The sequence below is a fragment of the Macrosteles quadrilineatus genome, unplaced genomic scaffold, assembly GCF_028750875.1.
Source record: "Macrosteles quadrilineatus isolate MER2022 unplaced genomic scaffold, UCM_ALF_1.0 Scaffold_2__2_contigs__length_208266976, whole genome shotgun sequence".
NCBI classification, from domain to species: Eukaryota; Metazoa; Arthropoda; class Insecta; order Hemiptera; family Cicadellidae; genus Macrosteles; species Macrosteles quadrilineatus.
Window position 1 is genome coordinate 136,116,885 of NW_026542595.1, and position 22,180 is coordinate 136,139,064.

Here is a 22,180-nt window from a genome sequence, read left to right on the forward strand (position 1 = left end):
TGTACATTCAATACCTATAATCGTTGCCATATAATCTGGAAGGTGTGTATATACCCGTCAAATAATTATTTTCTTATATTTAACGGATAAAATAGGACTTTAATAAGTTTTTTTAGATAACTTTTATTGTTTGTGTCATTACAGTACACAGTCGAATAGTTGTATTTAAACCCAAATGATGTTTTAACAAATAACGTTTTGTCATATCTATGTATTGGTTTGACCGTTGGTATAAATAAATAAATAAATGTTATTAAATGTTAGGTTGCGGTTTATTAAGTTGAGTCAAAATTTATTCAATTGGAAAGAAATAAAATCTCTAGATAATCTCTTGAGATTTGATGAACTACGGTAAACAATGTAACAGAAGGTCTACATATACCCAATATGGTTCAATTGAGGTTATACCCGAAGAAATGGTGGACCGATGACTTAGTCTGTCAACCGATGGGCTAAAAACCAACACAGATCATGTACTTACGTTTGATATTTATGATGAATCACTGGTTGTACCATTTAAGCATAAACGCCTCGAGCTACAAAAAATCAATGCCAAAATCTGCTACTAACGTATTTGTTCACAAATGCTTGTACTTTTTTATATTACTAATTAACCAAAATTCATAGTGCGATTTTAAATAAAAAACTTTACAACAAAATTGATTTAAAATACATTATACGTATTGATTTAATTGTTCCAGTAAAAGTTAAAGAACTGACGAGTGCTGCACGTCTTCCACTCATCAATCCAAAAGTCTATCTGCCCCCTGATGTGATCCATAGCCCTCTGTGGTAGTAGGTTCAGCCACCTCTTAGCTGTCCAGAGCCACGCCCATTCCCCCTCCTCGGGGTCCGGCTGAAGCACCCCCCTCTCCACTGCTTGGTGAAGATGCTTGGTGGGGCATCTTGCACCTCTGACCAGCTTAGAATGGTTGACGACCTTCACGTCTGCTTTCAGATAGCGCTTCTTCATTCCTTCTTCTATAAGTTTCCGTGTGGCTAGGAGCAAATCACCTATTGGAGGCTTACCTGAAATTTTTCACTTATTACTTTTATGACCACTTTTTAGCAATTAGAGGCTTTTAAAATGCCAAGTTATACTGTGCCATACGTCTGCTATTATTATTATCGTTTAGGGTTTGGTGTACTTTTTATATTGTCTTATACAAAAATTCGTATTCATGTCAATTGCCAATTGTGTCTCTTTAAACACCAAGGGTTAAAGAGATTTTTTAGTTATAACGTGTATGGTTTGAAACTAAACATTTAGTTTTCAAATATGTGCTCTCATGATAGGTACACTTAACAGTACTAAATATACGATTTTGTGTTTATTTTTAACTGAAATATTGACCATAAAGAAAATAAAGTTAATCTTCCGTTTATTTGTACAAGATATCTGCTTCTTTGTGATTAATTTAGTTTCAGGTTAATTCGATTATCTAGGGTCAATTTCTTAAAATAGGTGAATGAAAGAAAACAACGAAGATGATAACAGATTGTTAAAGAAGAAGACCCGTGGAAATGTGGCTGCAGTGCCAAGAAAAGCAGCGTTCTACAATTAACTAGTTTCAATTGTCCATGTAATAATAGACAATGCAAATTGATTCAATGATTTTCTAAAATATTCATAACAACTAGATTATATTTTAAATTATTTTGTAGCTAATCGTTGTGTACCATATTAACATCATAGGTAACATTTCCGATTCCATATTTTTCCTGCAAATAATATTATTAACCAACGGAAATAAACTTTTTTTGTCAAGGTTATATTATCGCTGATCATAAAACATAGGTGTGATTAAACTAAAAAAAGTAATAAGGGCCAGTATTACAAATAAAAAATATCGTTATAATAATATGAAAATAGTCTATAAATGTTCAATTCTAAATTTAATAAACATTAAAGAATACGTGTAGTGATAGACAAATAGAATAAATAATAAAGACCGACAGCAGTGCTGTGGTTAGCATATGTTCTGGCGTCCACCGCTAGGAGTGCCGTGTAGTTACGGCACACACCACTGCAGCGTTCCCTGCTGGTAGCAAGGAGCCGACGACGCATCGAACACCAAGCACGCTCTAGCGGCACATCGTGGAAACTTCCTTTGGCAGTCTATATTTATTCGATTTGTCTATAGTGTAGTTAACATTATATTTAATATTTTTAAGTACCCCTATGGTCTCCTATGAGGGCTACTCCGATACTGTCAAGATTGCGCAGTTGAGTGTGTTCCCCAGCCATGGTCCATCCTCTACCTTCATAGACCTTTCCATCCCCACCAACTATGAAACTAAAATAAAACAAATTACGACAACGTGATAAGACAACACAAGACAAACAAGAAAAGAGACATAAATTGTTAAAAAAAAAGCCTATATAAAATACAGTACATTACAACTAAATGGTAAGACATTTTTAGTACAAACAAATAAAAATATTAATCTTATAATTTGCACTAGTATTATTTTGAGACAATAAAGGACGTTCTATATTTTGTTGCTAAATATAGCATTTTCCCTATGATATTAAACATTAACGTTTTGGATCTAATGATTATTGTAGTGTCCAATCTAAATCAATCACAACTCACTAAATTTTATATACAGGGTGTTTTTTTAAAAACTTGCATCTTTATTTATGTAAATACCGCAATAGATAGAAATATGCAGTTTGCGGGAATCATCTATTGACGTAGGGGGACCAATTGTTTTGAATTCAACGTTACAGTCACATTCCCCCCCTTTCCCCCCTGCCCCCAACTTAATTTTTTTAAATAGCAAGGTACCCCTTGTGACATATCAAATAAAAGAGCATGAAAAAAGAAAATGTTTGATGAAAAAAAATTGAAAATCGGTTCATAAATTTGTGAGATATTCCCCCCGCAACCCCCCGGAACTTAATTTTTTTTTTAATAGCAAAGTACCCCTTGTGACATATCAAAAGAAAGAGCATGAAAAAAGAAAATTTTTGGTGAAAAAAATTTAAAATCGGCTCATGAATTTGTGAGATAATCACCCCCCTTTTCCCCTACCCATAACTTGTTTTTTAATAGCAAGGTACCCGCCCTTGTGACATATTAAATAAAAAATAAATTTAGCCAAAATTTTTCTTTTTTCATGCTCTTTCATTTGATATGTAACAAGGGGTACTTTGCTATTAAAAAAAAATTAAGTTCCGGGGGGGTGAGGGGGGAAATATCTCACAAATTTATGAACCGATTTTCATTTTTTTTTCATCAAAAATTTTCTTTTTTCATGCTCTTTTATTTGATATGTCACAAGGGGTACCTTGCTATTTAAAAAAATTAAGTTGGGGGCAGGGGGGGAAAGGGGGGGAATGTGACTGTAACGTTGAATTCAAAACAATTGGTCCCCCTACGTCAATAGATGATTCCCGCAAACTGCATATTTCTATCTATTGCGGTTTTTACATAAATAAAGATGCAAGTTTTTAAAAAAACACCCTGTATATTTACGGGCTTATGGTTCAACAGCATAATTGTAAATATATGTTTGATGTGTTATTTTTATTTACTTTACGTAAATTTACGGGCAAGGTGAGTGCAAATGACGCGATATGATCTGGCTGACATCGTCAAGGCAAATTATTAAAGCCAAGACCATGAGAAGCTGTGTCTAATTTCAAACCTTTGAAAAGCTGTTGGGTTTTCTCAGGGTTGAACTGGTGTTTTTGTGATTGCTATTTGAGTACTCTGACTACTTAGGTATCCAGCTATAATCATAATTGTAATTATTTTAACTAACATGTCGTTTGTTGTGATCCAAAATACTATACATAATCTCTTTTTCAGCTTGAAAAAATTCCAAAATATTTGATTAAAGAGGTGTAATCGATGTTATGGTTCAATTTACCGAAGTCAATAAATTCAAACAGTGCTTAATACTGAAAATGGAAATGTTTCAAACATTTTTGTTGCATTTACTTGTACATAATATCGTCGCAGTCTAAGTAGTCTTCAGTCATGTGGTCTTCCTGCATTTCTCTCAGAATCGCTTTGATTTTCTCAGAGTCCCTTCCAGGATTCTCATAGTTTGACGTATCGTGAATGACTACGTAGGAAACTGGGTAGTTTAACACGTCGTCCATTATACTATTTTCATAGATTTTTGGTGGTTTTGCACCCCAGTCTTCCCTTGGGACGACTGCAAAGAAAAATTGCATTGCATTATTAATCGAGGTAAATATTTCCTTTTTTTATTTTTATTGATTTAAATGCAAACTCAATGACATTTCCTGCTAAAATAATATTTCTATACACATGTTGACACCTTTTAAAATTAATTGTTCCAAGTTTTAAAACAAACTTAGGTAAAAATAATAAGGGGTCGTTATGTTTTTAGCAAATTCCCCATAAGGAAATAAGCTATTGAAGTAGGTCTCATGGTATGGCCTAGACCTGGGGCAGATTTACTTTTTCGTTTAAAAAACACCCTCTCCTTAAATTTATATATATATATATATGTCCATAAGCGTGATAACTCAAGCAAAACTGATCAGATTTCGACAAAAATATGGAACACACGCGTAAACCTACGTTTGTTCGAACGAGTTCACGAACCAGAATGACAGGGATATGAGTTTTGTGGGATAGAAATTGAGTTTTCCCAGTTTTGACTCTAAAAACTTATAATTTCACATTTTCTTTCCAAACCATTTTGTAGAGCTTAAAAAAGAAATTAACTTTTTGGATTATAAATAAATTCATGGTGAGGTAGCCTCTGGATCACTAAATTTAAGCTAAATGGTTTAAGTTACCTGGCTTCGTCAAGTGACCCTTCTTCAGTATTACACTACTATAGTTTCGGACTTGAAAATAAGTCCATCTTCAGGTTAACAAAGATATGATTTTCGTGTTCGTGTATGTGTTTTAAGTGTATCGACGAATCTAACCAAATTGGTTTGATGACCTATTGACGTTTTTGCTAACCTGAAGATGGACTTATTTTCAAGTCCGAAACTATAGTAGTGTAATACTGAAGAAGGATCACTTGACGAAGCCAGGTAACTTAAACCATTTAGCTTATAAATAAATTGTTGAAATTTTTCTTGTTTATGGATATATTTTTATAAAATTTAATAACATTTTTTGTTTTATACTAAGCAATCAACAACAAAAAATAACACCTCAATACATTTCTTGTATCAGCAAAACCTAAGTACGCAATAAAATTAATGTTATTTAAATGGGAAATTAAAAAATTACAATTTCAGGCTAAGGGAATATTTTACTATGAATCCAGCCAGGTAAATGGAAATTCGCTTAGTCAGCAGGTTTGCTGTGGTGGGGATATTTTCTTTTCTTCATGTACTTATAAAATGAGAAATAAGTACTGTATATTACGTTTTATTTATTATTATTTTCTTTTCAATATAATTAATCAAAACTATACTAACGTATATAGGCTAAGTATTTTATTTACCTACGCCATTCTGGAATCTTCTCAAGATCTTCCCATTTGGATTTTAACTTTTCAAATACTCGTTTTAAATGTTCAAATCCTATAATTCTTAATAGAGCCATTTTTCTATATTATTTAGCTAATAGTTTTTCACTATATTCTTTCCACTTTCAACACTGCACTAACAAACTAATATGCTTCATAACAAAATAGAAACTAAGTTCAGTAATGGGAAAGATAATTCAGATAAAATCATGATATGATTTTGATAAGGAACAGTAAGCAGGCAAATTGCTAGGTTTAAGTGGTTTATACATTCAGCTCCAACGAAAACGGTTCTTTGCCATAACACTCTTTTATTTGCTAATAACATTAGCCATAGTTTCACAAACCCTTGGTTGATTTTAGCGAATTTCCCTATAGGGAAGTAAGCTATTACCGTAGGTGGCATGGTAAGACCTAGACCCGGGACCGATTTACTTTATAATTTTGATGTCCCCAGAGGCCAAAAACACCATTCGTTAAAATTTTTATATATGTATATATATATAGATATATGTATATAGTACTTCTGAAGTATATATATATATGTATATATATATATATATATAGTTGTGAGCTCTTTAGTTTTATGAGGGATTCAAACAATGCATTTGACTGGAAAACACATTTGTAATTCAACTCATATATATTATATCTCAGTGATTCAGAAAAAACAACATACAACATGATGATTGTTTTGATTCTTCTAAGTATTTTTTACATAGTAAATTACACAAATTTTTACTCGCATACATTAACTACTCCTTCAAGCTGTAAAATCACATTTATATTCCTACTGAGACAAGATGGATATAAAAATATTATGCTAGTCTACAAAATGCTTTATATTCAAAAGGGTTACATACTAAAAAGTAAATATATTATATTTCAAAGCCTACAAGCTTATCCCAAAGTTTGCCTATGACATTTCTTTTGGACCAGTGTTCATTTGCAGCCAGTACAGTCTCGTCCAAATACAGATCCATGGTGTAGTATCCTGGACAATACGTGGTGAAGTCTAGATCAGTGTGTAGGATAGTCTGTAGTTCATGACCCTCCTTGAGATATCCGAACCGGACCCCGTAGTACACCAAGGCACGGAAAGCTTCTGCCATGTCAGGAGGCAGGTCGTTATCTGAAGACAAATATATAAGGTAAGAGTTAGGAGGGAATCCTAATATCATACAGCTTGAAAATCGTCGGCCATAATGAGAGTTCACTCAATTTGATGCATAATGGGCAAGTGAACCACCAATTATTATAACTCCAATTCTGGAGGGCGAGGTGGGAGTGAAATACCTAATTGTTGCCCTAATATTTGCTACGTTAGCGCTTTTGCTAAGCTTGGCGTCACACATTGTTACACAATGTGAAAGAAGTGCTTAGGTAGTTTTAAAAAGTCAGTCTTTAATTTTATTAAAATAATAAATCTCTTCGTCACTTTTCTGTAAGATTTCAAGCTGCTAAGGCTTGTAAGCGTTAAGCAAATACAATAATACTGAAGACACTTGTACCACTAAGCAATACAAATAAATTTCCAATATAAACGTGACCGCTTGGGGCCATTTACTAACATAGTCTTTAAACTGGTACAATTAAGACCTGTTAGCAAGTTCAAATCGTTGTCACAATCTATTCAGGGCAATCTTTAAGCAGATAGAGATTAATTTCTAAACGTCACCTTATACTTTTAGAAAAGCGAAGGAATTTCAAGTTGTGGCCAGAACATACCTCCCAAAAAAAAAAAAAAAAAAATCTTTTGCCTCCAATACTACCTTACCACAGAAATTGCCCATGAAGGCGACCCCGATGGTCTCATGGTCAAAGGCTTTGACGTGTTCTCCTTGAACGTTCCAACCTCGACCTTCGTACACCCTTCCGTCCCCTCCGACAAGGAAACTACAAAATACAATAAAAACACATAAGAAATAACTTCCGTATATGTATACAGTTCATCAAATAACATCATTAAAGGATTAAAGGAGAAAACTAGAACTCTTTAATTATTCTCCATGTCAATTACAAAGGAATTTTAAATTTAAAATTTTTTAAATTTGTTCCGTAACCAATCACTGTACAAATCACTTCAAAATACACAATTGTTTATTTAGCTCTCCAAAAAAGGGTAGAGAGAAATTAGGAATATTTTTATTCTGAGGATCATCCTTCAATTGAGAAAATCATAATTATGTCCCACATCGGCCACACACTTTGCTCCGTCCTCATGGTCTGATCATACTGAACACGTTCGAATAAATTAATTTTACACGTTTGTACCAAATTTCATCAAAATTGGATGATTGGTGTTTGGGTTACCGTGCTGACAGACACTTACAGATATAGATATTTTTAAATGGTGTATTCGAATTTGAACGGGCAACTTTTGGCTTCTAGGGACATCAAAATGAAAAAAAAAAAAAAAAAAAAAACAATCGGTCCCGTGTCCAGCTTTCCCGTTAGACCTATAGTGAAAAAATGGATAATTTTCCAAAACACCAAGCAAGATTATAAAATTAAAAAAATCATAATATTAAGCTGTTGGATCAGGTTTATTCATTCCTGCTAAATCTACTTAATCTACAAGAGAAAAAAATAATATTGAAAATGTGATATTTACTCGACCAAGATGCTAACATAATAAGTCATGCGAGTAGTATGTTATACATATTATTATAATATATTAGACCGGCATAATTTTGTTGACCGGCATGGAATTTTACATTGACATATATAATTCAATACCTAGGGCATTTAGTACAAATTTGCACTTAACCTTAAATAAAACCACTGGCTTGTGGTATTGCAATAGAGTTCTAATTCTACATTAGAAGTTGAAACCTATTTAGACGTGTTTTACCTTCAACTAAAGTCGAGTTTCATTATATCCTGTCTTATTATTTAGGTCAATTCATTAGTTAAAAAATACTTCTACCAAATAAAATATATCTAGCTAAACAACATGAGTCAAGTACACATTAAAAAATGACTAAACTATTTCCATTCAGTGTAAATCGGTGTAACTAACTCAAATATAAATGTACATTTTTACATTAAATAATAAAAAAAAACTTGAACTAAATCCAACATAAAATTTGAAATTTTGATGAGAACATAAAATTTATTATAAAGATATCAATGATATGACTTACTTCCATTTAATATCTGCATGCCCCTTTTCATTCATGTGTTTCTCCTGTAATTTTCTAATTTCCTCTGAACACTTTTTCTTCCCAGGACATATTGTTCCACATGTGTGGTGAATTACTACTTTTGTGACGGGTAATTTCAGAGGGATAACTTCCTTGGGCTCTACGGCTCCCCATTCCGATCTTCTGATCACTGGAAGCCATAATAAAATTCACAAAGTAATGAAAAGGTAGCTTCAATGATCTTTTATGTTTGTATTACTGTATTTATTCCTGTAAACTTTTTATGTTGACAGTAAGGAACAGTACAAATATATTAATGTGTAAGACAAGAAAATCCAACAGGTTGTAAACATAGACAAAATAATTGTTAAGGCTATTAGAAAATGAAGATCTCTTTAGTTAAACCAAAGTATCATATGAATGGAGGATATCACATATGGAACGTAAACAGCTGTTGAAGTGCACAGTTTGGAGTCCGCATAATAATGAAATTAAGTTTACAATACGGTGTATTCTGTTGGTTTGGTTTATTATATTTTGTCCAGGTCTAGGCATTACCATAAAAATAGGTAAAATACACTTCTTTTTGGAATTTTTTAAAGTCAAAATACGTGTACTATGGCTAATAAAACTAAAAGAAACATGGAAGCTTTTTTTAAAGGTTGGAGCCTCTTTTAACCTTGCATTTGCCCGTCCACATAGACTAACCACCCGTGCGTGGAACGTTTACAGTAAAGCAAGGAGTGAGGCGGTACAGTACAAAGGTGAACTGTACTGATAAATGTTATCGGCAGTGACCAGGATCCGAACCCACGACATCGCTGCCTTGGGCCCAAAGTCCACGACGCTACCGAATAAGCCACCGACTCACTATAAAATTATAATAGCTTATATAGTAATCATTAATATATACAATTTTTCAGTTACCTCCAAATTTAGGACCCATGAGTAGGTAAATAATACGTTATACCACTTATTGACATTTCGTAAAGCACTATTGACTTTCCATTAGTCGCTCTTATTGCTACTTGTAAATTTACTCTGCACTGGTTAAATGAATCCATTTTACAGCTGAAACTGTTTGTAAATCATCATTGTTAAATTAGATTGGTGATAGCGGGCTTATCATGTTTGGCTAAAGTCAAACTTTCATGAATCATGCTACAGAACTGTAGTTTATATCGGTTGTGAAAGAGTTGTGATCGAAAATATTTGTAAACATGAAGATAACAGTTTGTTTTGAATTTTAATTGACTAAAACAATTTTAACTTCCTTGTTTATAAGTATTAATACAACTTCACTGAGAGTAAAACAATATTGATGTGTGTGTAACATTTGTATGTCAATTTGAATACAATATTACTCTCAAAATGTATATAATTAGGTAAAAATGTAAAAATTAGCTTTCCCGAGGACTCTTTCGTTTATTTACTTTGATGTCAATTTCTTAAATAATTTGTGATTAAATGGATTTTTAAAACGATGGGCTTATTTTCTTCAAGTAAGTATTTTTCAAGACTAGTATACAATACAAGCAAATCGTACTTAAAAAATGTATAACATTTAAAACTCACATGGTTTCTCCTCAGTAACGAAATATTGCTCATAGATGATATCTGGCAGGGATAATATGCCTTGACTGTATTTGTGGGTTTAATGTGTTGCAGTTTTAACCAGGGTCCATGATTCTGAACAAAATTGTCAGGCTAAACTACCTCTTAAATAGGTACCTAATCGAAAATTAATTTTTGGAGGAACTGTATGTTTACTTACTTTTACACATTTCCTTCAATACTTCAACACATCGTTTTATGGATTAGAAACTGAAACAAACTCAATTATGGTATTTTTTTGTTTTTATACTCACAGTTGCTGGTTATTTAAGGAAATTTATTCTTACAGTCAAAATAACAGTGCGCAGTCAAAATAACAATGTATGTGACCTATTCTGAATAATAGTTTTTGAAGATCGGATCGCAAAATAATCGTGTAACGAAAACCACCAACAATTTGCTGGATATTACTACTCATAATTGAAGAAGTAAACCATCTCACCAAGATGGTAACACAATTACTAATATAAATGTGTTTTAACCCAAATGTAAAGTAACTATAAACCAAGGATATAGTTATTCAGGTATCTTGATTGCGGTTGTAAAATGCTTATTAATTTCAAAAGGTCGGGAATATGTAGTTGCTTTTTGTGATCTTGATTGGTCCTTGTATATTTTTGTCACTGACTAAAGAAATCTTCAGTCTTCGTTTGGTTTTCTAAAAGCCTATAACCAAGACAGCTGGATCGAACATCTAACCACCATTCCAACAAGCTAAGCTGTTTAAGTGAAAAAGGAAAAATTAAAAAGGTGCAAGCCTAAAATTATGAAAAATAATCAACATGAAGTAAATATTTGCAGGATCTAAAAAATTACAGAAAGTTAGCATTGCAGACAGAATGTTTTGCTTATATAGGTATATGGTATATAGGTGCTTTCGTATATCATTTTTGGGTTGGAGAGAACATAGTGCTATATCTAAACAGATTATATGGACTTACACTGCTGTTTATTTAACAGTTTTGTCATCCCTTCATTAAAACAACTCAAACATTCCAAGTTGGACAAGTTCGAGTTTTGAATTTGTCAACTGCTTAATCAAGGATGATACGAACCAGTTATCCTTGCTGGCATTATTTTCAAACAACTTTATTTACTTTCGATTGCAGAACCCTCCAGCTACGTAGATCGGTATACCTGGGATGCCGTGGACCCTCTGGCGGTCACAACCCTCGACCATCCAGTGACCGATGTGTACGTGACAGCTGTAGAAGGACAGACTTACTTGAGGAACGTGTTCTACGTACAAGACTGTATCAGGTTCCTCAGGGAGCTGCAGAAGAAAGACATCTACGACGAAGGGCTTGCTGATATTGCTTATAAGTAAAAATATATTCATTAAGACGTATTAAGATATTTAAGTATTTGTAAACAATTTACTATACGGGATTTTAAGGGGAGACAGTACCTTTTCCTGTTTAATGATTTTTTAAAAATAGATTCTCGATAAGTCCAAGTACATATAGCAAGTAATCTATTGAAGATACCATACTGATATTTTGAACACCTATTCAACACGTCCTTATTTATGCTAAACCACCTTTTAAAGAAATGTATTGGCATTTTTCAACTATTTAAAAAATATATAAATTTTACGTTATAGCTAAAAAAACACAGGTTTATTATATTGGCCGTTATAATTAAACAGAGAAACTAACGCGAATAAACTATATGAATAAAAAACCATAATTATAGATTCATTGGTCGTTGTTGTGTTGTGTTGTTGTTGTTTCATTGTTGTTGTAATGGGTCTCCTTAATGTTATAATTACTACAAATTTAGTAGATGACCAAGATTTCAAACTGAATACGTCATTGAAGCCGTCTGAAGCTAGTAGCTGAGCAAATGTAAGCAGCTCTTAAGCTTTTTAGCTTCAAACTTCATTGTTACAAGCCATGTTTTGTATCTGATACAACAATGGAAGAAAAACAGCTGTGGTGTTTCATGACATCTGCCATATAGTTTAAAACAAAATTCTACTATTCGTATACTTTGGTTATGTGTGGTACTTTTCCTCTTAACATTAGAAAAACTTTTGAAATAAACAATTGTATATAATTTTGAGCTCATAAACCTAACCATTCAATTTTTTAAGAGTTACAATATAATAAATAATTAATAAATTAATATTTCAGCTTTTACGTTGGCGGGGATGGGCACGTATATGAAGGCAGAGGATGGCAAGTAGCTCCCACATTACAGCATGAAGGGGAAAGTCATGACGTGGATGGTTTAGCTATCGCGTATATAAGACCGATTCCAGGTATGATATTCATATAGCAGTGAACTCTTAAATACTTGTCTATTCTAATAAAATAAATACTTAAGCGCAAGTACCAAACGGTAGCACAGATTTCAAGGAAACATTGGTCCAGGACGTAAATCTTTGTCAAGTGGGTGGAAATATTAACCTTAAATGTGATTATTGTAACATCCTCATTGCTAACATAGTGTTGCTATTACAAATCTTTGATTCGTTAAAATCACTTTTACTCCGGAACCCTCATGAAAATAACATCATTAGGTAAACTCCGTTAGCGATTCGTATGCTTTGAGCCCAAAGCTCTACATTTTATGATTAGCCAGCTAGTTAATTCAGGGATTTCTGTATGTATATTCGTTTACATACATATTAATATTATTGATATGATTGTATATTGATTTATTTAATCCTTTTTACCGTCAAAAGTACATTAAATGAATTTAAATAACCTATGCATTTCGATAACGATACATTTTAGCTCACGTTGTTTTATTATCATATGTTAATAAATAATTACGTAATTTCTCTGTTGCAGGAAGTCAACCTAACGAGTTGATGGTTTCGAAAGTGAAAGAAGTTATTCAAGAAGGTATACAAAATGGATATATTGACGAGAACTGTAATATTGAAGGATTAACTCATGAGCTAGAAAGTGCAGGATAGAACATGATATTTATTATTATTTTACATGCGTGTATTTAATGTGTTTTTATTGCATACATTTTTAATACTGTGGATACGATAAAATTTTTACCCAGCTTAGATTTAGAATTTTACGCTGTCTACTGTTATAGAAAAGTAAGAGTTAGGAAAACTTTAACCCGATTGTTCTCTTAATTTCTCCTTTTCCTTTTGTCTTTTTAATTTTTTCGGGAAATTTATCAACTCTTCTAGCATTACAAGTCCCGGGCAGACAATATCATCTGAAAGGGCATTGTGAGGTATAACCTCAAAATCTTCGTCAATGTAGCCTTTTTTTATTCCATATAGAATTATATCTTTTGCCAGCTGTATTTCTTCTGCGTCTGGTGGACGGTCTGAAAATAAATATTTGAGTTTAGCGTCATATTTTTTTTTAATACAAAATATATACTGTTAGTAGGCAATTGCTACAATAATTCGTTTTCTGAAATTATCTAATATCAGAGGAATATTTAAATCAATATCAATAGCCATCCATAACCACCTCATTGATCTACCAGAAAATGATATCCTTAACACATATGGCAGGAGCCCATACAGGGATATTTGGGATATTTTTATACAGGGATAATTTTTATGCCTAATTGAGTATTTAAAGGCTGGGGCTTGAAGAATTTTGCTAGTGATGATAAAAAAAAATTTTAATATGCAAGAGCTTACAAAATATAAACAGAGTATGTAAAACATACCTCCGTATCGCATCTGGAACGCGATGCCGATGCTCTGGTCGTCCAGCCCTTCGGTATGTTCTCCTTGATACTGCCAGCCTCTGCCCTCGTAAATATTGTTGTTGACTGTGATTAGAAAGCTTCAAAAATACATGCATGTATCAGTAAATAGACAAGTTCACAGGGAATAGTTGTTATTTGAGCACTTCAATTTCGAAAACATTGGATGGAATTTGACTAATCTACATTATTTTTAGTTTGTATAAGTTTGTATAACACTTTGGCTTACTCTTAATGGCCAATGATGATGTCGAATGCTTTACACGTCCTTCGAAAATCATGATGAGTTTTATTTACAATAAATTCCCAATAACTTTAAACCATGTAGACAGCATACAATACAGTAATGCATATAAGCTGATAGGTAGTAAAGTAAAGGAAGCTACTGAATATTGAGCATGTTTTTCCTTAAAGGATTACTATATGAATAACCTGTGCAATTAAAATGTAGCATACTGCATAGCTTACAATTAGGGATCTAGCTAAGCTGTAAGTCTATCTTTTGTAATCGAATGAAAAAATAGAAAACCCCCCTTGAGTTGAGATATCTCTTTGATGCTATATAACCTGCGAAACATCATATTTTTAACAGCTGTCTATTGTTTACTAACGAAAGTAACATTGTTTACAACCAAAAATTCTCCACTGTCAACAACTTAAAAATTTGTTATTGTTTTATCAACTGCTTCAATTTTCAAAAACTAAATCAAATATTAACTTAACTAAAAATAAAACCGTATAAAAATATAACCAGTAACTATTAAGCATAACCTAAAAAATTCTATGAGTTTTATAATGAAGAAAAATAATCACTCTTTGTAGTGTATCGAAAAGTAACGTTCAAAACACGAGTGAAAGTGGATCTATACATAGTCTCACCATTTAAAGTGCTCTATAAATCTAGCACTTCAAGCATGGTCTCAAATATGTAATGACTCACTTTCTACTCTTGTTATGAAATATACTACTGCGTCAAAATTATACTGTTATAGAAACATATTTGGATAATGGAGGGGGTGTAAAATAGGTTAATAGGGGCAGCAAATCGGATATCAGTTAAGACAAATTTACACATTTAATGTTTAGAGTTTTTAGTACTCAGTAAAAATTCTTTACCTATATTAATAACACAAATTTTATGCATCGGAAATTTAAACGGTTTATTATATGCCTTAACGTTATATTTACAACTCCCTTACTAATAAAAATAGCTGGAGGTATAATAATATTTTTTTTTATTATCTAATAAAACTCTATAGTATGTAATACATTAAATTTAAGAGCGAAGCCTTGAAAATGTAACACAAAAAAATTATTTAAGACGATTAAGTCACATAATTGAAGAAATTTCATTTTATGATAAATCACCTAATTTGTGGAATATTTTTATTTGCTAAAGTATTTGGATTATCTTACTTATATTTTATATCCGCCTTCTTATCCTTTTTCATATGGAACTTCTGCAGTTTTCTAACTAAATACTCACAGGAATGATTAGTATAACATTCCTTAGAATTTGTCTTATGGATGATTACTTTCTTGACCGGGTGGTTCAGTTTTTTTCTGGGCTTACATTCTCTGGCGTCCCATTGTTTTCGACTTACAGCTGAAATAGTAATCATAACCTTTAAAACACGATGGTAAATTGAAGCCTTGTTTTCAGTATGGCTAGACTATTATTTTATAATAGAAAAATTTAAATTCTAATCTTAAACATGCATAAAGTATTAACTAAATGAGTATGCTTAAAAGAGCTTTTTCCTCTCCACCTTTTGGCTGCACCTATGTAATTTATCCTTCAAAATCTACTTAAAAACATTTCTTACATCTTACGATTGCAGGTAAAGTGACATTTTGAAAGTTATGTGAATCAAGGAAGATTAAAACTATTGTTCAAGTTTGCCACACAGCAAATGGTTAAAGAAATCAAAATGTACATACTTGTAAGGGTTGTAAACATTGTTGTTGTTGTTGATGTAAAATTTATATGGAACTACACAGGCAATGTGGTTGTGTTTAGGTCATCTAGCTTATAACCCGCAAGTATTGTTTAACATGACAACATCAGTTGTATATTAAGAGATTTCCTTCAAAATTTGTTCTAGAGTGAGCTTAAGATTGGCGCAGACTTGTTAATATAAAATATCACTTATACATTAACAAAACTGATATCGCCTTTACACATGTTTAAAAGCCCCATATAAAAAAATCAATATGGTTACGGTAATCTACTTTCCTATCAATGTAGGGCTTAGCAAGTTAAATCTCATTCAAGTTTATCTTACTAAAGTTACAGTTACAGTTATGTTACAGTTTTTTTTCTGGTGTTATTCTAAAGTGACTCTATAATAAATAATCTTGAAACATTTTGCAGTTTTTTGTTAATTTTTTACTATAGTTACAATAAAAGGTACACAATATTATATGGCAAACGTAGTATTTTAAATGAAATATTGTTACCCTTTGTACCTAATGGTAATTTCTTTATTTTGTGTTTAAACAGGTAGAAAAATTGTTGAATAGTTTGAAAGAATTATGTTTGAAAAGATTAAAATGTTTTTAAAGATAAACTTTAATGAACAGACATTTAAAGTTTTAAAATTGTGTTTTTGGGTTTGTATCACGAATAATCTACATGATAAAAATAAATGGCGAGTTGTTTGATTTAGAGACATATCTAAAACGTCATAATTTCACGGGGAAAATAAACTATTATTCGTTGAAACAATAAAGGTTTGTACACGAGTAGAAACAATGTCACCCAGGTTGGTTTCATACAAATTTAAAATTATATTAAGGTTTTCTGCGAAACACAGAAAGCTTCTAACCAAATCTACCTCTTGTTTCACTTCATAGACACAGCGAGACATTCTAGTATTGTATGTGTCATGTATCGCATGAGTTTTGTTTTTGTTTATAATCTCTGTGGTTTTCTACTCATAGTTCTTCGTAGAACTCAGTCTAACATTTAAGCTTAAATCGTACTTGTATTTACGTGTAAACTATCAACAATGCTTTTTGTGTGAAAATGTATTTTTGATAAAGTTTGGTAGTGCAGATTTTATGTTGATCATTTATAAGACTGATTTAGGCCTAATAATATCATAGTGTAGTTAAATTTAAAGATACATATTGTTATATATTCTCATTGTACATGGATTTATATTGAAACATTCAGTTGAAATGCAATTATTCAGCAAACCCGTCCAGTAGATTATGGTAAATGGGTCGGACATGTACTAAATGAAACATTAAGTGTGACAAGTGTTGTGCCCTACCCTGATAAAGCTGGGGATGATTTCTAAAACAATATACGATTTGTAGCTCGGTTAACGCTGCGATTGTAAATTCATGTACAAAAGGCATATATCTATTAAGCTCTATGTTTAATCTTCAGTGTTAAATCTCTAATAAAGATGTATAAAAATACACAAACTGCAACTGAAAATCGTCAGATTTCTAATTTCTTTACTGTTCTAAATGTTTTAACAGATTTGTTGTAATTTATAACCACTGGGGTGCTCTTTTTTAAAGCTTAAAAATAACCAGGTTCTGGTAAAGGTTTCTCATTAAGTTCTTTTTACTAAGTTGTTGCTTAACATGGCCGCGCTGTAAACTGGGTAGAAAATCATAGCTTCAATTTAACTATTATATTTTGACGTCCCTCACTTTAAATGACGTATTAAAATTTTAATTGTATTTGAAAGTCATAAATGATGATCTGGAATTTTTGAGGGTTTTTTTCTTGTGCCCAGCCCAGTGTAATTTGTTATACAAATCGATTAGAAACCATTTAAATGTATTAGTACACAAAGCGAAGGTTTCATATTACATAAAAACCCTGAATGATTAAAAAAAAACCAAATGAGTTCTGGTCAGTCATACGAAGTTGCAGTGTAGGGGGTGAGGATAGTAAACTAAATGATTATTCTTTTGCAAGCATCAATGAGATTAATAAGTATTTTATTGACATGGGATCTATTTTTAGCCCAGATCAGAACGTGATTGAGTATTATAGAGCCAACAGAATGAATGACATTAAAGCATTTAAATTTGTCAATGTAACGGACCTGCAGTAAAACATGCAATTAACAGTATAAGCTCAAAAGCAAAAGGAAATGATGGCATTGATATTTTCATGATTAAATCAACGAGTCCGTTCTGCCTTGAAGCAATCACCCATTTGATCAATCAGTCACTGAATACCGGGTTATTTCCAGATGCTTGGAAACAAAGCATTGTAAGCCCATTGCCCAAAACTAAACACCCGACGAATGTAGATCATCTAAGGCCTATATCTGTACTACCAACGTTATCTAAAATCTTAGAGAAAATTGTAGTAAAACAAATTACTGAATTTATTGAAGCAGAACACATTTTACCAAAACAACAATCAGGCTTCAGGAAAAACTATAGCACTTACACTTCCCTTTTAAATATCATGAGTGATCTCTTTGAAATGAAGGATGTTAGTAAATGCAGCTCTGTAGTCATGTTGGATTATTCCCAGGCATTTGATTCAATATCTCACAAATTGTTGTTAGCAAAACTACACTATTTCGGATTTGATGAGTCAGCAGTGAATTGGGTAGAATCGTACCTCAAAAATAGAAGTCAGGTAACAAAAATCATCGATGAAATATCAGCTCCCCTGTCAAAAGAAAGAGGAATTCCCCAAGGAACATGCTTAGGACCAATATTCTACAACATCTACACTGCTGACATTACAAGTGTTGTGAAAACTAGCAATTTACATTTATATGCAGATGATTGTCAGATTCGAATATCTTATGATAAAGCCTCTTACGCAAAGGCCTTTGATGCCATTAATGATGAGCTGAATGCGATCTCTGACTGGTCAAAGAGCCATGGATTGAAACTGAATCAAGAGAAATGTTCAGTTCTCCATATTGCACCCTTAGATACTTTACAAGAAATTAAACAAGGTAATGGCGGACAGATAGAAATAAATGGAAAGGCCATAAATATATGCAACAAATTGAAAATGCTTGGATTAATTGTTGATGAAGACCTGACGCTATCTGACCATGTAAACCTCATGTGTCAGCGAGCCCTTGGCCGGCTGCGAGGTCTATATAGATTAAAAGCAATTTTACCTGAAAATTCCAAAATAAAAATTGTAAGGGCCCTAGTACTGTCTGTTTTTGATTATTGTCTTCCGGCTTACGGAAACAGCATTACAAAAGGCGACCTGAATAAAATCCAACGACTACAAAACTCATCACTTAGGTTTATTTTCAATTGTACAAAAAGAGATCACATAACTCCGTACAGAAACGCTGCGCAAATTATGCAGATAAATAAAACTTGTATATACCTAACCTGCAGCCTGATACGTAAAGCTATAGAGCTCGGCCAGCCTGAGTACCTGTGTGAGAGACTTCTGTCTCGTCGAGATGTCTCTGCCCGCAGCACGAGGCAGGACAAGTTGTTACACTTTCGCAGAGTCAAGCATTCGGTGGGGAGGCGCGCCTTCTCATACTTCGGTCCCGCCTTGTATAATTTCACATTCTGCGCTTAATGGCGATGTAGTAAATGGATTGGACATGCTCCAAATGAAATGCTCTCCCTAATCAGGTAAAGGGGGCCAACACTCTTAACTCATTCAAAAAAAGATTAAAAGCATATTTGGATGAGTTTTGAGTTCTTTGCTACAAACTATTGTTGTTGTAAATAGTTGATTTTTGGATAGTTTTAAGATTGTTAAATTATAGATTGATTTTATAGAATGTTTTATGGATTGTTTTATAGATTATTTTTTTAGATTGTTATTAAAGATCGCTATCATTGATTGTTTTTACATTGTATCACCACAGAGAAGATTGATTATTTATATTGTTTTTAGATTGTTTGATGGATTGTTTTTATTTATAGTTTAAGTAGGTTAATGACAAGAGTTGTTTTGTAAAGCAGAATTGTAAATATCTGAAAAACGCTTGCTGAATAAAGACCATTTATTATTATTATTATAACTAAATCAACGCATACGCTTTTACGGAAAATCAGTCAAAACCAATTATTGTCTTTGCATTGGGCCGGGAATTGAACCAGTACTTCTTACAAAAAATTTTAGGAATTCGCTAGTACGTATTCGTAATTTTAATTTAAAAAAACTAATAGAAAATCACCATTGTACCATTTGTTTATAAATAATTTTACACATCCACCTACCTTCTCCTAAAGACTCATTTTCTTCACCTGAGATATAAATATATTGTATTAAGAAATTTTATGTTTTCCTCTTTAATCTTTGGTTACAGCATTAAAATCGGCTAAAGGATGACTAGAGCCATGTGGGTTATAGCCTTGTTAAAGGATAATTTAAACCCGGGTTTTAGCACAAAGTGTTGTACTCAACCCACCAGATTCAAATTGATCCATTGATAGAAACAATAACTTGGCTATTTAAAGGATAAGTTGACATATTTTTCTCGTAAATCACCAGCTGCAAATGCCGTTTATGAAATAAGCTGGGATTCTTTTACACATTATTTCTCAAATAACCAGCTCGTTCGTACTGTGAACCCCAAATATCAACATCAGTATTTAACCTGACTAATATTAATAAGAATATAAATTAAACCTTTTTCATTTAAAGATACAACAAAAACGTTTAAAGATTCGTTTAACAGTTAAATCTGAAAAGTTAACACCGTAGCGCATCGGGTTGGCAACCATTTCATAACAACAAACATTCTGCGCTTAATGGCGATGTAGTAAATGGATTGGACATGCTCCAAATGAAATCCTGTGACAAGCCTTGTCCACATTTTATCGTGGTATGTTTCTAACAGGCATCGTTTTGCATATATATATATTTATTTTATTTTCAAACGTAACTATTACTTAAAAGAGCACATATATTGTTAGCTCCTTTGAAATTGCAAACTGATTTTTAAAATATTTGTATGCACATCTTGGCAATGTAAAAGAGTAAAGGAACAAGAGTATTGTTAAAGATAACACATGGTTTTATATTATGTTTAGTTTTCTAACGGGTTTGTGTAGTGGTATTTGATAGTAATTTTTGTTGTCCTAAGGTGCTAGGCACAAGCCTCGGATTGTTTTTCATACTACTTCAGGCTAGACCTAGGGGTTGTGACATTATCACTTATATATTGGAGGTTGGCGGGATTTGAACTTGGGACCTCAGGGACTGAAGTCTCGCGCTCTAACCACTAGACCAGCTCGCCCCCTCATTTTCATGGTATTGATAGTGGAATCGATTGTTTCATTTCCAGGTTAAGATTTATAGCCACTGAAGAATTTTACTTACAATAACATACCGTATATCTATAAACACAAGTGGTTTTTTGCCAGTTTTACGCAAAAATATACAATCACCGTCATGGTTAAAGCACTAGTCCAACGCAAACTGTTTATTATTCATAATTCGGCCTTTAATTTCATAAACCAGGCCAGCTTTAATTCGGTCCAGTGACAATGAATTGTCCTACTCCACGTTTCATGACAAGCGTTACAATCTGTATACAATGTATTGTAGATTTACAGAGCAAAAACAAAACGAACTTTACCTCTTAACACTAAGTCACAAACTACATTTCACTATTAAAATTATTTTAACTTGTTTAACTTTTTAAATGACATTTACTATGACCAATCAGCAGAAAACTTACTTTTGCCCAGTATGCCGATGCAAACAACTACTTTAAGCATTGTCAACTTAAAATCGCCTTTGAGTGTTTACAATAAACAAGGATAAATCCTTTACTATTCAAATACTTACATAAACTAGTGTTATCATAGGGACTATATCTGTATATAAAAACTTTGCTGTTTGACTTTTAAAGGATAAAAAACAACATTAATAATTTAGAACAGATAGATTTAAATAAATTTGTAATTGTATACGATTTTTAAACTATTTCAAAGGGAATGAAAAAAAAACAAAGAAAACAAAATATAACATTAAATTTCAGAAGGGTTTATCTTTACGGACGTTCTGTATGACTATAAACAGAATTCCCTTGATTAACCAAAGGTATTTACGTATTACACCGACCACACCGATAAATAAGTCCAAATATGATTTTTATTAGATTAAATAACAAAATCTTCCAAACCTAACCTAACTTAACCTAACCTAACCACACTTAGGTTAGGTTAATTATTAGGTGTGGTTGGTATAATACGTAAGTACCTAACCAAATAATTTGGCTAAAAGGCTTCTTTATTATCTTGACGTGCAATTTTCTCAAATAATAAAACGACAG

At 32.4% G+C, this 22,180-nt stretch overlaps 4 protein-coding genes across 4 annotated transcripts; 1 reads left to right on the top strand and 3 right to left on the bottom strand.

Annotated features, from left to right (window-relative positions):
- Positions 1 to 688: 688 nt before the first annotated feature.
- LOC128984930 (peptidoglycan-recognition protein SB2-like) lies at positions 689 to 5,572 on the bottom strand. Its single transcript, XM_054404300.1, has 4 exons — positions 5,453 to 5,572; positions 3,951 to 4,170; positions 2,179 to 2,297; positions 689 to 1,029 (listed from the first exon to the last, which is right to left on the bottom strand). Exons 1-4 carry the CDS (start codon positions 5,547 to 5,549, stop codon positions 689 to 691), a joined length of 777 nt encoding a protein of 258 aa, XP_054260275.1. The 5' UTR covers positions 5,550 to 5,572.
- Positions 5,573 to 6,330: 758 nt separating this feature from the next.
- On the bottom strand, positions 6,331 to 9,564 carry LOC128984931 (peptidoglycan-recognition protein SC2-like). The gene is made up of 4 exons (XM_054404301.1): positions 9,546 to 9,564; positions 8,619 to 8,808; positions 7,250 to 7,368; positions 6,331 to 6,604 (listed from the first exon to the last, which is right to left on the bottom strand). Exons 1-4 carry the CDS (start codon positions 9,562 to 9,564, stop codon positions 6,351 to 6,353), a joined length of 582 nt encoding a protein of 193 aa, XP_054260276.1. The 3' UTR covers positions 6,331 to 6,350.
- On the top strand, positions 9,563 to 13,158 carry LOC128984932 (peptidoglycan recognition protein 3-like). Its single transcript, XM_054404302.1, has 4 exons — positions 9,563 to 9,566; positions 11,342 to 11,555; positions 12,368 to 12,495; positions 13,031 to 13,158. The coding sequence occupies exons 1-4, from the start codon at positions 9,563 to 9,565 to the stop codon at positions 13,156 to 13,158; spliced, it is 474 nt and encodes a 157-aa protein (XP_054260277.1).
- A 153-nt stretch (positions 13,159 to 13,311) lies between these two features.
- On the bottom strand, positions 13,312 to 15,956 carry LOC128984934 (peptidoglycan recognition protein 3-like). Its single transcript, XM_054404303.1, has 4 exons — positions 15,867 to 15,956; positions 15,342 to 15,531; positions 13,887 to 14,005; positions 13,312 to 13,532 (listed from the first exon to the last, which is right to left on the bottom strand). Exons 1-4 carry the CDS (start codon positions 15,883 to 15,885, stop codon positions 13,312 to 13,314), a joined length of 549 nt encoding a protein of 182 aa, XP_054260278.1. The 5' UTR covers positions 15,886 to 15,956.
- Between the last annotated feature and the right edge of the window lie 6,224 nt (positions 15,957 to 22,180).